The sequence below is a fragment of the Heloderma suspectum genome, chromosome 2 (genome assembly GCF_057233095.1).
Source record: "Heloderma suspectum isolate Gila_16-S chromosome 2, 16-S_ref, whole genome shotgun sequence".
NCBI classification, from domain to species: Eukaryota; Metazoa; Chordata; class Lepidosauria; order Squamata; family Helodermatidae; genus Heloderma; species Heloderma suspectum.
In genome coordinates this window covers 14,772,613-14,787,965 of record NC_139459.1, presented here as the reverse complement: position 1 = coordinate 14,787,965, position 15,353 = coordinate 14,772,613, and the positions used below count along the sequence as shown (strand labels likewise).

The 15,353-nt window shown below is 45.1% G+C and overlaps 1 protein-coding gene across 1 annotated transcript in view; it reads right to left on the bottom strand.

Moving 5' to 3' along the window:
- KATNAL2 (katanin catalytic subunit A1 like 2) overlaps positions 1–14,969 on the bottom strand; it is a 44,488-nt gene extending 29,519 nt beyond the window's left edge. The window contains exons 1-2 of the mRNA XM_084832871.1: positions 14,803–14,969; positions 450–520 (exon numbers count right to left, since the gene is read on the bottom strand). Coding sequence (XP_084688997.1) covers positions 450–520; positions 14,803–14,853 — 122 coding nt within the window. The 5' untranslated portion in view covers positions 14,854–14,969. The remainder of the gene's footprint in view (positions 1–449; positions 521–14,802) is intronic.
- Positions 14,970–15,353: the final 384 nt, after the last annotated feature.

Here is a 15,353-nt window from a genome sequence, read left to right as displayed (position 1 = left end):
CTGAAGCTTTCATCACATGAAAAACACTCCATCCCTCCGAGTTACATCTTCAATCAGAAGCACCTTTCGTGAGCTGGAAAAAATGCTCACACCTGATGAGAAACTGTCATCACATGAACGGATTGTTAACAGGTCATCCGAAGAACAAGGCTTGAAATTACCCACTTGCCTGTTGAAAATAGGAATCTGCTCCAGGTGATTAGGCAGAAGAGCTTTTCAAAAATGTGTTCTCTCTCTAGACCATAAATGCCCAAAGCTGCAATCCTTGACACCTGGGAGAAATCCCAATTTAATTCAATAGGCTTATTTCTGAGTAGACACACATAGGATTGTGGTAAGAAATGGACAGGCAAGGAAGGCTGTATCCTTGCTACCATATTTTTCATTTAGAAACAAAAATGAAAAACAATAAAAACAACATCTATCCTGTTAAGTGTAAGAAATCATACCCTTCTTCAGTTAAATAATGTAAAATCAGAATAAGAAGGTTTTTTCGACGGGCTTCTGTCCGCATCTCTTCCTGCAAATAAAAGGAAAAGTTTTAGAATATGCTTCTCTTTTATAAGGCAAACACTGCTGATTGGAGATTGTAAGTCTCCTGGGAGCAGAGACCTGTTGGGTGGGTGTGTCTTATGAAAGTAAGTGTCTGTGTGCATGTACGTGTATGTCTTATGAAACTCTGCAAAGTGCCATGTAGACCTGTACCCGCTGATAAACAAACTGCATATGTGTTTACAGCCATATTGGTTCTAAATGTAGGTGAGAACTGCCTATCACTTTATTTTGCCCCAGAGTTCTGTGCAACTCAAAAGCCTACATACTCCTGGAAAAGTTGGAACCAAACAAGATATTGCCTGAAAACCTCATGATTTCCTTTCAGTTAGGTTTGGTCCCAAAGGGGTATTGCTTGCAGTCAAGGATCCCCTGTTCCTCCACACTAATTCTATAGCTACTTGCCAGGAGCCCTTCATACTCTTGCTGATCATCATAATGGCATCTGAATGCAAAGTTTTTGAGACCACAGGAGAAGAGCTGTCCATGGGTGGGTGGGAAGGTAGGGGTGTGAGTGCGTGAGAGAGTGTGAGTGAGAGAGATTCAGTCTACAAACAAGGCAATTTTGGTTTTGACATTTTACAGATTGGGATAGCTCTATCTATCTATCTATCTATCTATCTATCAGTGGTAGATTTACACTGGTTCCTATTAAAACACTGGTTCCTAATATATACTGGTTCCTATTAAAATATTTTCTATATCCACACATGCGCTAGTAAATATCACTAGCATACAGTTTACCCAGTAAATGTTAGGAATATTACATAGGATGGGACAACTGGTAGATTTTTCAGTTGGGATATAAATATTGTTGCCATTAGCAGTCAGCTTTAATGTTTTAAGAAGCTTAAGTAAAATGTAAGTGCATTATTTCACATTTATACTTGGCTACCCTGGTCTCTCCCAACCCCACTGTCTATTTGAAATTGTATGGTCCTTGGAGTTTATAAATAATAAAACGCCATGCACACTGATGGTGCTCTTTAAATAATATTATACATTTAAGTCATTCGCTAGTTATACACATGCAACTTACACTGAAATGATGGGTTTTATACACATGCAACACAGGCTGCAATTCTATACATACTTACCTTAACTGAATTGGGCTTACTCCTGAGGAGACACATACAAGCTTGCACTGTAAACATAGGATTGTGATCATTATAGTCTACAGAAAGCAAGGGTCACTCTTATTATTTCACAATGAAAACTATTAAACCTTTTTGAAGAATTAATTTGGCTGAAGGAATCTGACTTTTTTGCAGGAAGTGGAGAGCCATCTAGTGGCCCGAGAAGGTAAACTATTTCCATTTCTGTGCATTTTTGAAAAGGAATGTTTGTCTCGTACTTGAAGAAAATTCAAAGCAATACCATGTGGCATCCATACTTGGAAGCACATCAGATTTGCATCTACAGTTGTTACGAAGTGGCTCTCTTTTGAGTGAACAGTACTGACTCCATTTTGAGACACAGACAAAAAGCCAAAAGCCAGGCATCTTCATCCCCAGCCTCAGCAAAGGTGGGAGAAAGGCAGAAGAATGGGGTTGAGAGCATCATGCAAGACTAGATCAAGCAGTTCAGTTTCTGATGGGCTCCTTAAAATGCATTCCCCAAAGGCAAAGGTGGGGGTCAAAATTCAGCAAAACATGAATGTGCTGGATAACAGGAGTAATAGCTGGTAAGTTACTTAGTCAACTACCTGCAGTATGCTCCCATTGTTGAAGTCCAGCCTTGATACCTGTCTTTAAGATAGTCATTAACATGTAAAGTCATCTTTTGTTAAAAGAGTAAGAGATAGTAAGTAGGACTTTTGTTTCCAGCAAGTACAGCCACCATCCCCAAGCACCCTCTTTTGTTATACTGGATGGAAGACCAACTCAGTCTTCCTCTCATAGCAAGTAGCATCATTTCCAGTGCCTATGAGCAGTGTCTGGCTCATCAGAGTTGTGATGTCACTGCCTTTCCCTGAACTGTATAAGAAGCCTCAGGTTGGGGCAGTCCCAAGTCCCCCTCTTCCCAGGGGTGTGGGGGGGGGGCATGCTGCTTAAATCACTAGGTGCCTCACGCCTCCAGGGGTATGGTGCCACACTGCTGCTGAAATCACTCAGAGTCTCTCCTCCCATTGGAAAGGCTCCATGCTGAAATCACTAAGCTCCTTGCCAGAGCAAGGTGCCAACAGTGGGTGCTTGGCCTCCCCTAGTCAAGGCTCTCTCCTTTCCTTCCTCTTCACCTGAGACCAGGAATTGCAACATGCACTAGTTTCTGTCTGCAGGAAAGGGCTTCAGCCCAAGGAAAGGTGTAATTGTTTTTAGAAGGTCTTACTACCAGTTGTAGCCTCCACCCCCTTTCCCTTCTCTCTCTCTCTCTGTGCACTTCAAGCCTCAAGAAGACTCCTTCCCATAGTCTTGAAAACGACTTTTAGGCCTGGAGTATAGCTTCACCAAGAACGCAGCTAATTTCCCCACCAAAGCATAACTTGGTGAAGGCTGGAGCATCCCCAATTGGTCTTAAGTGTTAAATCTATTTGCTAAGCTAATTCCCCCAAAACTAGCTTGTGCATTTGTATCTTTGTAAACCCCAATAAATGTGTCATTGTGGTGTTATCTGCTCCAACAGTGTCTGAGTGTGAATCTTTTTGGGTGGGAATTGCCTTCTTAGCCATAGACACTCTATTGCCAATGTCTAAAGATTCCTTATAAGCGGTGGTGTGAGTCTTGTTAGAACATGTACAAGTTTGTACACAGGTCTAACTAGAGCACATCACGTAACAAGTTCCTGATCTAGCAAGTGATTTGCATGTGGAAATGGCTTCCATTCTCCTTACCTATATTGGGATGGTTTGGACTACAGCTCCCATTAATTGTGACCATTGGCCATGCTGGCTGGTGTATATGGGAGTTGTAGTCCAGAATATCTGGAGGGCACCAGGTTGTCTACTCATGCTCTAAGCCAGTGCTGGGGTTTCCAGAAATGCTCATTTTTGGAAACCAGTGCCAGAAATGGCAAGCGTTGGTTTGAATAAATGCTGCAGGTGCAATCCAATGTTGCACAAGCAGGCTTGCAGTTGCACAACGCGATCTGCAGCCCCCTGCCCCCCTCCCCTCAAGAGATGCTCCAGGGGGTTGCCCCTCTAACCCTCTTGGAACAGGTTTTGAGGGGCTGTGGAGGGGGCTGAAGGGGAAACATCCTGTTCCATGGTAGAGTCTGGGCTCGGATTCAGGACCATGGAGAGCAATTGGGGAGCCAGGTGAGACAAGCAACCCCAGCACTGGCTTAGAGCAGAACTAGGCAACCTCGTACCCTCCAGGTATTTTGGATTGCAGCTCCCATAAGCCCAGTCAGCATGGCCGGTGGTCAGGATTTTTGGGAGGCATACTCCAAAACATCTGAAGGGCACCAGGTTGCCTGCTCCTGGCTTAGAGTTCTACAGCCAAGCCAAGAGAGTCCTTCTGGGAGCCTTGCCTCCTCGAGTGCTGCATCTGTTGCAGTTGTTTTTAAGGGCCGTGCCTTTTCCTGCAGTTTCTGGCTTGGGGGGGGGTTAGGGTCTGGGGAGTGAGGAGCTGGTTGGGGGGATGCTCCCCGGGGCCTCCCTGTGCACTGCTGAAACCTGACATCTGCTCCTCAGATTTGGAGGATGGCGGCACCTCCTGGGATTGAGAGGACAGGGTGCAGGGTCCAAGGTGCAGGTCCCACTTGTGAAGGTCCAGGAACTGGTTCCAACTCCTCCTTGGAGCTGCTGCCACTTGAAACGTCAGTCTTAGAGGGCTCTTAGTCCTGGACCATGACAGGGAGGGGGAATTGCCCCGTCCCCCCCGGTCTGCTGAGGGAAGTCATTTTGGTTGTGGGAGGGGATAACTGGATACCACTCTCTGTCGGACCTGGAATTATTACACTGAATGCCTCATTTTTCCTGCATAAGTGTCTAAGGGTGCAATCCTATGGCTGCGAGACAGCAATTAGATGGTCACAGGATTGGTCGGTTCCCAGAAAACCCCCTCCCCCGCCACCTCGTAGGCAGCATGGAGGGGGGGAGGGGATGTTCCCGGGGGCGGGACGAGGAGTTCGAAAGTGCCGGCACGACACTTTCTATGTGTTGTCCGGCCTCCCCACCCTGTGCTCTGATGTGCCATGGCTAGACAGTCAAAATTGGCCAGCGATCTGCGGATGCAGGGCAGCTGGAGCGTGGAGGAGACGGCCAACTATTCCCAATGGATTGCTCCCTTACATTATTTTGTATGTAAATTGTTTTTATATTTCATATTGTATTTTAAGATTTTAATCTTTTGTAAACTGTCCAGAGCACTTTGGCTGTTGGGTACTAAATAATAATAATAATAATAATAATAGGAATGTAGATTTCGCTCTCAAGAAGGCTAAATTTATTTATTTATTTATTTACTGCATTTATATCCTGCCTTTTTTCCTCTTGCAAGGAACCCAAGGTGGCTTATATAATCCCCCTCCTCTCCATTTTGTCCTCACAACAACAACCCTGTGAGGTAGGTTGGGCTGAGTGTCTGTGATGGGCCCAAAGCCACCCAGTGAGCTTCCATGGCTAAGTGGGGACTAGAACCCAGATCTCCCAGCTCCTAGTCCAACACTCTCACCACTACACCACACTGGCTCTCAATGTGAATAGATAAATGACTATCTATTCAGTGATTGCTTCCCAAAAATAGTGATAGCTAAGGCATATTTCTTTCTGAACTTTGAAATTGGTGGCACTGCACACACTTAAACCCGAAATGATGTACTATTGTGAAGAGTAAGAACTGAGATGCCTACCCCGTTTCTTGTGTTTCTGTGTGAGAGCTTCTTGATTTGGCAGAAGATACGCTCAGAGCAGTAATTCATTCAGAGATGGAATGGGCAGCCTCCTCAGCGGGCAGATAATTCTGCTGTGTCTCATACCCAATGTAGACAGCAGAATGAACTGCAGCAGCAGAGGCTGATTGGAGGGAGGCAAGCCGAGATCAGTGAATCGTTCAGAGATGCAACGGGTAGCCCCATCTGTGGATGGGTACTTTGGGCTCCCAGCAGTCTATGTATGTATTGCTACCTGTCCTTTTGCAAGTAAATACCCTGTTTAAGTACAACAGGAGCGAACTAGGGCAAGAGGCGTTCATCTTCTCTAAATTATTTAGTTATTTGTTTACCACTTTCAAAGCTGTATGGTTTTGCCTCCCTATCCATGTTAAGTGGCTCTTTTTACTGCACCTACTTTCCCCCATATATTACTTTGCTGCTTCTGTGATTTATACATTGCTACATAATGTTGGCATCCAGGAATCAATTCAGTAGATAACAGGCTATTAGGAAATTATAAACTAAGGCTGTAATCCAAAGCACACTAACCAGTGAGTAAACTGGATGCCACAGAAATGTTACTGATTTCACTTTTTTTTTTGACGATTGCATAACTGTAGGGTGCAGAGAACATCTTTCAAAATGAGCTCCACTAATATCAATGGTACTTCCAAGTCAAAGCGTTTAGGAGAAAGCTTCAAGCGTTCCCATTTCAGGCAGACATTTGGCAAATCCAGCCCTATACTGATCTCTTTTCTCCTTAGAATTTGCAGCACAAGAGGTAGAAGAAGTTGGTGAGGTGGACAAACCCCCAGAGCACTGTAGCAGGAAGGAGCTTGGCTTGGCCCCCACAAAGATAGCCTTACATTCTGTCAAGAATGAATCTGAGTGTGTGGAAATGTCAGGCAGCTCAGATTCAGAATCAGAATGGGAACAGCAAGAACAGAGGGAGGAACCCTCCCTAGTGAGCCCAGATACGGCAAAGCTTTCTTCCCAAGACCTTGACACACAGATGGCCCAGCCTGAACAGCTCCCCCATTCCTCCACCATGAGAACTCAGTTTCGGTGGAGGAGGAAGGTAAGGGGTATGACTTGAGGGATGCTAGAGTCCGTCGCAGAGCGAAGCTGGACATATTACGGGCAAGGCTCAGACGCTCCACCAGGTTGACCACTTATGGAAGCCAACGTAGGAGGGAGCCACCCTAAGGGAGGGGCATCCCCGCGAAGCAAGTCTGGCCATGAAGTTCATGCCCAGACTGCTGGCAACTTCTCTAACTTCATATCTTCTATTTATATTTGTAGACATGTGGATGTATGCCCTGGCTGTGGGCTGCTAAGGTGCCGAGAAAGTGATAAGCCAGATCCAGGTTTCCTTACAAAGGGACTTTATTGAGTACTTACAGCGCGCAGGCGTACCCAATGGTTGGATCAGACAGCTTCTCTGTACAAAGAGCTGTGGTGCAAGATGGGTTTTATACCATGCATGTTAGCAATGAGGCAGCATGACAGCAGCAAGTTAATTAGAGTTCATCTGCAACTTTCTCAGCATAGACTAACAGTGCTTGGTTCCCAGCAGAGATACCTGTAGCTTAAGACAAACAGTGGATTAGCTGGGTTGATGCAGTCTGAGAGTTTCCTAGAATCTGCATTTGCTAAGAAGCTAGTCATCTACTAATAAAGTAGCGTTGGCCTGAATCTTTGTTTCCTGAAGTGTGTTGATTGCAAAGGGAGAGGAGGAAGGAACATGACACATTCTTCTTCGTGACACATTCTTCTTCCTAGCCCACTCCTGTTACATCTTAAATATTAGGCTTCCACAGGTGTGTGATGATGGAATTGCTTCCCCTACCAGACGAAACAGATCATGTACTTGCTGAGTCCATAGTCATCTGAAATCCTGGATCGACTGAAAGTTATGCAACTGCTCAAAGTGACAAATCCAGACCTAAGATTTAAACCTTAACAGTGAGAAGTTTGACCCTATCCATCTTTTTGCAAATTACATCCTTGAGTCATATGGTCACCCTGCTATGTTGCTTATAAAGTGCTGAGCTGCACTTATTTCACATTGTTACAGAAAACTTGAGACTTCAGTGTTTTTAAGTTTTCATGTTTCTAGACCTCATGACTGCTGGAAAGGCATTTGAGTCTTTTTGATTAGAGACTATGGAATGCTCAGAAACCCAAGGGTGCCTGGGCATTTCCAATGGTAACATGATTATTATAGCCTATATAGCTTCCTTCTGTTTCACTTGGCCCTAGTCTAGGTTCTGCTCCTTCCCTTGTAAGCCTGAGTCCACGCTGACCCTTTCTCCTTACTGCAGAACATTCTAGTACTAGGCAAACATTCCCTCTATGGCCAAAACTCAAACACGCCATGCACATCTGCACTCAGAATAAATTATGCAGATCAGTGACACACATACTGATTTGCATGCTTTCCATAATTTATTCCAAGCACAATATTTAGATTTTTTTGTTAAAGACCAGAGTTAATGCAGGCCTACCATACTGCCAAAGACAAACACTGCCAGTGGTTACCATAGAAGTGGTAGATCTTATACATGCGTGAAAGAATAGAAGCACTTAAAGAGCAAAACATTACTTAAAATTCAGTTTAGGTTTATAGTGATTTACACTTGCTTCTTTAATTGGTATGTAGAATGCCCCCAACTTTACAGCCATTGGTATTTCAATAGATGTTTAAGTGTTTAAAGTTTAATAAGCTCCCATTCCTAGAACAAAAAAATGGGTGTAATTAAATTTTCAATTACTATAAGGGGTTTTTGGTCCATACAATTAATAAAAGCTTAAGGCACTTAAACAGGAGCTAGCTTTAAATGCTAAAAGTGCTTCCCTAATTAGCTTCAATGCTTACAGAGCACATTATTCATTTCTTAAAATGCCACACATTGTTTTCTTTGCAGCTGCCAAAAGATGAATTAGCGTGCAATCAAGGTTTAATATTACAATCAGATAATTCCTCAAGGTTCTTTTTTTCCTCTCTCTGAAAAGGTGCTGATGTTGCTCTGCTAATTTTAATGGATCTGAAGCTGGGATGATCAGACCTGTTTTGTCCTCCATTTATCATGGTCCTTGGACATTTTGGTACCCCCTTCCATCTTCAAAAGGGCACCCGAGTCTCATTAAATATCTAATTAGCAAGTCTAAATGAAAGCAAGGAATGTTGAATGCATGTGCATCAACTATACAGCAGAACATTGCTATTATCTTAGAGGTTTGCAGACCAATCTTTTATTCAGGCAGGCAACAAAATTTCAATATACAGAGTGGCCCAAAAGTAGGTATACAGTATAGTTTATTTGCATTTTATTACATTGTTTATTATATTTACATTTGTTTAACACTGTTTAATCTCGTAAGTGCTCGAAATGTATTCCATCAACGTTGCAACATTCCTCGAACCTGTCCAGAACACTGTGACACACAGTACGACACAAATTCCGGTCCGCATGTCCATAAATGCTTCCAAGATGAACTCTTTTAATTCGTCCAATGTCCGGGGTTTCCTCTCAAAAACCTTATTCTTTCCTACGCCCCCCAAAAAGAAGTCCATTGGTGTTAAGTTGGGTGAACGTGGTGACCATTCAATGCTGCCACGTTGTCCAATTCAATGCTGTGGGAAGGTGCTGTCAAGATAGTCCCTTACTGCAAAAGCATAATGAGGAGGTGCCCCATCTTGTTGGAAGAGCAGTTCAGCGAAGTTAGCCCTGGTTCTGAGTTGTGGTACTACCACGTCGCGTAACATGTTTAGGTAATTGTTACTATCCACAGTTGTATCGAAGAAAACCAGTCCTACAACACCTTCGCTGGACAGTGCACCCCACACTGTGACGCCTGGCTGGTTCAGTTGAGATGTGATAGTCAAATGAGGATTTTCATCTGCCTAATGCACACAGTTATGCCTGTTCACGTGGCCTGACAACTTGAAAGAAGCCTCATCTGACCAGATGATCTTATCAAGAAGGTCTGGTTCGTTAGAGATTTGGTTACGCATCATCTCACAGAATTGCAGCCGACAGTCTGGGTCATCCTCCAGAAGACCATGTAACAGCCTTTGATGGTACGGCTTCAATTTCAATTTACGCATTAAGCATTGCAAGGACGTTCTAGGTATGGATAGCTGCTTAGACGCACGTCGTGTGGACTTTTTCGGACTGTTCACAAATGTCAGAGTGACTCTCATTTCATTTTCCTCTGTCACAGACATCCTAGGACATCCAGATTTTAGTGCATTAGCCACTGCACCTGTTGCTTCAAATTTATCTCTAAGACGATAAATTGTCAGACGTGTTGGTGGAGGAGTGTCAGATGCTTCTTGCCATGCTGTGCGCACCCGCTTGGCATTTTCAGTCTTCCAGTACTGCTTTAGAATCCACTTTCTTTGTTCTTGACTCAAGTTCGCTGCCATCATTCACAATATCAGTTAAAAAAAACTAAAAAACTAAACGACTAAACAACTGTATACCTACTTAAGGGCCTCACTCCCCTCACTCTCTTCATTTAACTGATTTAACTGTCACTCCCTCTTCCCAACTGTCATTCTGACTCCACCCACACATCTTCTACTCACACATTCTCTCCCCCTCCCATCAACATTCTAAACAACTGTATACCTACTTTTGGGCCACCTGTAAAGGACCACACTACCAGTTGTACATCTGCCATGTCCCCCCTGCCCTCTTTCTGTTTCACACAGTGCCTTCTCTCTTGTTTTCTCTGCCATCATGTATGTGTTGTTCATGAATGGACCAGTGAACACAAATAACCACTGCAATTCTGCACATTTGCATGAAGGCCTGGAGAAGGTCAACAAACTGACAGCATTGATGGGATTTTGCATATTCCACAGTAGATGTGGATAACCACCAATGCATGTTGGACAATATGGTCAGAGAGGATAAATATACTGCCCAGTCAATAATGCACAACTTCCCCAGGTACATTGACCATCCATTGAGTACACTACTTGACTGACACTATGCAGGTGGACATTCTCCAGTACCACTTGAAGACTGGGGATCAGGAAGCCCGACAATTTTCACACTTTCATTGGAACATCAGGAAATCTCTCCACATCAATACAACTGGTGAGAAACCCCTACTACATATTGCATAAGATTCTAAAACATCTTCTAGCGCAGGGGTGGGCAACGTTTTTTCAGATGAGGACCACATTCCTTAGTAGATAGTCGGGGGCCATATGTCAGTGTTGGGTAGGGCCAAAGATGGTTTAACCAAGATAAAAGCCAGCAGTGGTGCAAATATCTACAATCACATTAACATATTTTTTAAAAAAACTGAAGTAAAAAGTCTGGGAAAATAAGAAGTTCTTCATCTCACACCAGAAAGACCACACTGTAGGTGCCACGCGAGCCTCTCTGGGCATTCCACAACCAGCATGCTACCATTGAAAAGGCCCTCTCCTCAGTAGCCACCTGCCTCACCTGGACAAAGGCCTCTGAAGATGACCTTAGGGTCTGGGTAGGTATATATGAAAGGAGATAATAATCCCTCAGGTAAACTGGTCCCAAGCTCTTTAGAGCTTTGCAGGTTAATAGAAGCACTTTGAACTACGCCTGGAAATGGACTGGCAGCCGTGTTTAGTGACCCTCTCAAAGAACTCTAAAAGGTTTGCGAGACAGGACTTACCTTTGTGGAAGCCATGCTGATTCTTTTTCAGGAGGGCTTGTCTTTCTACATGCTTACTAATTTTATCACTAATAATGCTTTCAACCAATTTACCCAGAACAGATGTCAAGCTAACTGGCCTGAAATTCCCTAGTTCCACCTGGATCCTTTTTTTTTTTTTTAAAGGTGTTACATTGACCATTCTCCAGTCTTCTGGTACATAGCCTGATCTTGGGGACATGTTACATATTTTTGTTAGAAAATCAGCATTTTCACATTTGAGTTCTTTAAGACCTATTTAAGAACTCAAGTATGGATACCATCTGGGCTACGGGCTGTGCCCTTATCAGATGGAAGTCTTCTGCGTATCCAGTTCCCTGCTGAGCTTCTGCCAGCAGGGTGGAAGGAGCAATGATGGCATTTTTGCCTCTCCGTCCTCTGTGTTTTGCTTTTTTCTCTAGATGGGTCTCTGAGCCACTCTAGAGAGAGTACGCTGATGGGGTAGGACTAGGGCTGGAGAAGCCATAGGATTCCTTTTATCCTGGGCTCTTCTCTCCCAGCACACCAGCACAGCCCTTTTCTGTCCTCTCAGAGGCCGCATCTGCAACATTGGGAAGCGGCCGACAAGGTTCTTTCAGCAGCAGCTGCAAGGGGGCAGGGACGGGACTGGATACCAGAATCACCCTTCTGAGGTCGTAGCAGTGTCTACAGCCTTGGAAGTGGGATGGCAAAAAATCCTATGGTCCCTGGGACACTCTCTCAGGAGAGTGTCTCCTGGGAGACACTAATAAGAGAGCAATCATAGGATTGCTCTTTTATTAGCTCTCAATTGGTCAATACAGTTGAGAACTTGATCTTTTGTCACCACTATTTGCCTCACTTCCTCAGCCTCCCTTCCTGAAAACATCAGTTAAGGTGCAGGTATCTGACCTATTTCTTCTGCAGTGAAGACAGATGAAAAGAATTCATTCAACTTCTCTGCAATCTCCTTATCCGCTCTTACTACTCCTTTAACTCAGTTTTCATCCAACAGTCCAACTGCCTCTCTACTTGGTTTCCTTCTTCTGATATATTTAAAGAATTGTTTATTATTGACTTTGATGTTGTTAGCATTATGCTACTCAAAATGCTTATTTACATTTCTTATTGTCTGCTTACATTTCCTTTGGGCACATTGGTGTTCTTCTCATTTGGGCAAGACTTCCATTTTCTGAAGGAAGCCTTCTTTTCTCTAATAGCTTCCTTGACACTGCTCATTAACCATGCTGGTGACCTCTTGGACTTGGTGCTGTTTTCCTGATCTGTGGTATACATTCTAGCTGAGCTTCTATTATTGCAGTTTTTAATAACCTCCAAGCATTTTGGAGATATTTAATCCTCTTGCCTCCCTGTTTCAACTTCCTTTTTAACAGTTCCCTCTTTTTAGAGATGTTTCCTCTTTTGAAATCAAATGTGACTGTGTTGGACTACCTAGGCAGTTTGCTACTTAAATATATATTAAATCTGATAGCACTGTTTCCAAATTGTTCGACAATATTCAAATCTCTACTAGGTCCTGGGCAACTCCAGTTAGGATTAAATCCTGGGTCGCCTCCCCTCTGGTGAGTTCCATGACCAATTGTTCTAAAGCACAGTCATTTAGGATATCAAGAAATTTAGGGCACAATCTTATCGGGATTCCTGTCAGCCTGCAAACTCAGGGGCTGATGGGAATCCTATGCAGAGTGGCAGCAGCCCAGAGGCGATATTTGCTTCCGTGCTCCCCCTGCTTTGTATTTCAGCTAGACAGGTGTTTTTGCCCATCGACCTGAGGCATCAGGGAGGGAGGGGGAGGGACGGAAGCTGGGGATAGCTTGTATCCCCACTTGCCCAATCCCCTCCCCAGTCACTGGCACGTCCCCTTCCTCTTGTCTCCAAGGTCACATTTCCGATCTTGGAGAGGCAGCCAGTGCAGTTCTGTCCACACTAGCTGCAAGAGGGCAGGGGAGGGGAGCTCGGACCCCTGCATCAGAGATTGAAGCGCTACCTCTGGCCTTAGAGCCAGGAATCTGAAGTATCCTATGACACACACACACACACCCCCCGATGCTGTCTGGGAGCCATAGGATTGCTCTCCCCACCTCTTTGTCATGACTGGAACGTGCATTTATTCAGTCAATGCAGGGGTAATTAGGGTCACCCATTATTTCAACACTTTGTTGTTTGGAGGCCTCTCTGATTTCATTGACCATCTCAAGATCACCCTGAATGTTCAGGTCTGGGGGATGATAGCATGTCCCTAGTACTAAGTCGCTTTTGGAGCCTGGTATTGTCACTCACAGCAGTTCCATGGAGGAGTCTGCCCGTTTAAGGTTTCCTGCTCTGACACTACGCCCTCTTTGATGTACAGTGACACTTTCTCCAGTACAGCCTTCCCTGTCCTTCCTACAGAGTTCATATCCAGAGATGACCTTACCGCACCGGTTTGCGCCATTCCGCCAGGTTTGTGTTATGCCCACGCTATCGAGGTTCTCCTTGAAAACCAGGCACTCCAACACTACCATCTTAGCTCAGAGGCTTCTAGCAAAGCCTCCTGCTTAGGCTGACCATACGTACCGTTTTAAACAGGTCAGTACTGTTTTTTTCATATTTCCTGACCGTCCCGTCGTTTTAATATAAATGTCAATTTTGTCCCGTTTTTAATTTTTTGTAAAAAACTGAACGCATTTATCATAAGGCTCTATGCTAATCAATGCATGCAGTAAAACTACTAGTGTGACGAAAGAGGAAGTCCCATTTCCTTTATCCAGCCAGGGCCAGGCTTCTTGAGCTGGCGATGATCGCCGCCCCCGTGCTTGTCTGCAGTGGCGAGGAATTCAAGAGGCAGTCACTAAGCCCCATTCAGCGCGTGGGAGCCAGGAGGGCGAGTCTTGCTGTTATTTCTACCATCATTCCGCCCACAGAGATTCTTTCTGCCCTACATTCTGTTTGATTCAGACTTTTCAGACTCATATTTCTGTTCAACAGGCTGTTAGCTATTTTTTTATTACAGCGGAACTCTCCAATGGGACATTAGCGTATACCGGCTTGTGATAGCGGTCGGGGTGTTCATTCCTTTTTTCTTTTTGATGTATGTTTATGATTTTTTTGCAGTCTGGCCACTGCAGTCCTGCATTAGAGTGTTCAGTGTGGTATGCCGTACAGATTTGTTTACTGCTCATGTGGTATTTTATAAGTATTTTATATATGTATATTTATGAGTGGTTTTGTGTGTGTATATGCAATAAATTAGTGTTATTCATTTGCGCCCCGTTCCATGTTCTTTTGCAGTGAGTTTAGGTTGTTTTTTAGGTCTCTTATAGCCTATGGAGTATTACATAACCCCATCCCCAATATCCCAATTTTGTCTCAAGGAAATGTGGCCAGCCTACTCCTGCTCCGCCTTCTCTTTCCTCCTCCCACACTCCTTACCACCAGCATTTTTACTGAAGGTTTAAACCAGCCTCCCCCACCCTGGCGCCCTCCAGAGGTGTTGGACTGCAACTCCCATCATCCCCAGCCAACGCGCAGTCCAACACCTCTGGAGGGCGCCAGGGTGGGGGAGGCTGGTTGAAAGGAACAAAATTTAAACAAACGCGGGGACCGTTTGAAAGCCAAAAGTAGGAAGCCCAACAACTCCGCGCTCAACGACACAGCCACTGCGCATGCGCACAAGCGAGCCCGCGGGGCGCATGCGCGGAGGGCCGCGGTCCTGGGGTTACCATAGTAACGGGGGGAAACAACAGCCAGGCTTCCCTTTCCACTCACCGCCTCTTTGGCCTGATACGTCGTTTTCAGCGTTTGGTAGGTCAGCTCCATTTGTACGGCTAGGCGGTGCGGCCTCCGTTCAGGGCGTGACGCTACGCCGCAGCGGCCGACCCGGCCCTACGCGAATACGGCGGCCTTAGCAGCGGCTTTTGCCCGTGCAAAAGACTGACCAATCAAGAGCCCGGAACGTAGAAGGCTTAACCAATAAAAGGACGGCTGGGGGTGCATAAGGAACTAGCCAGTAGTGTCACGGGGCGGGTTGAAAGACTGGCCAATTACGAGCCACTCCGGTGAAAGGCAGGGTCTCTTTCGGAACTGGCCTGTCAGTGCAGGATAAAGCGGGGAGACTAGCCAATGAATGCACAAAGAGGGGCTTTTCCCAACCCACCTCCGCATCCCCTCTTGCTCGGGCGTGCGTACGCAGACCTGTGTGGGCTTTCGCTGAGTCAGCGGCGGGGGCTTGCTTTAGAGCCCAGTAAGCGCGGCGCGGGCAGCAGTGCGGAGGATGTGCTTTTCTCGCAATTTACTGTGCACTGTGCCCTTCCCGCTTT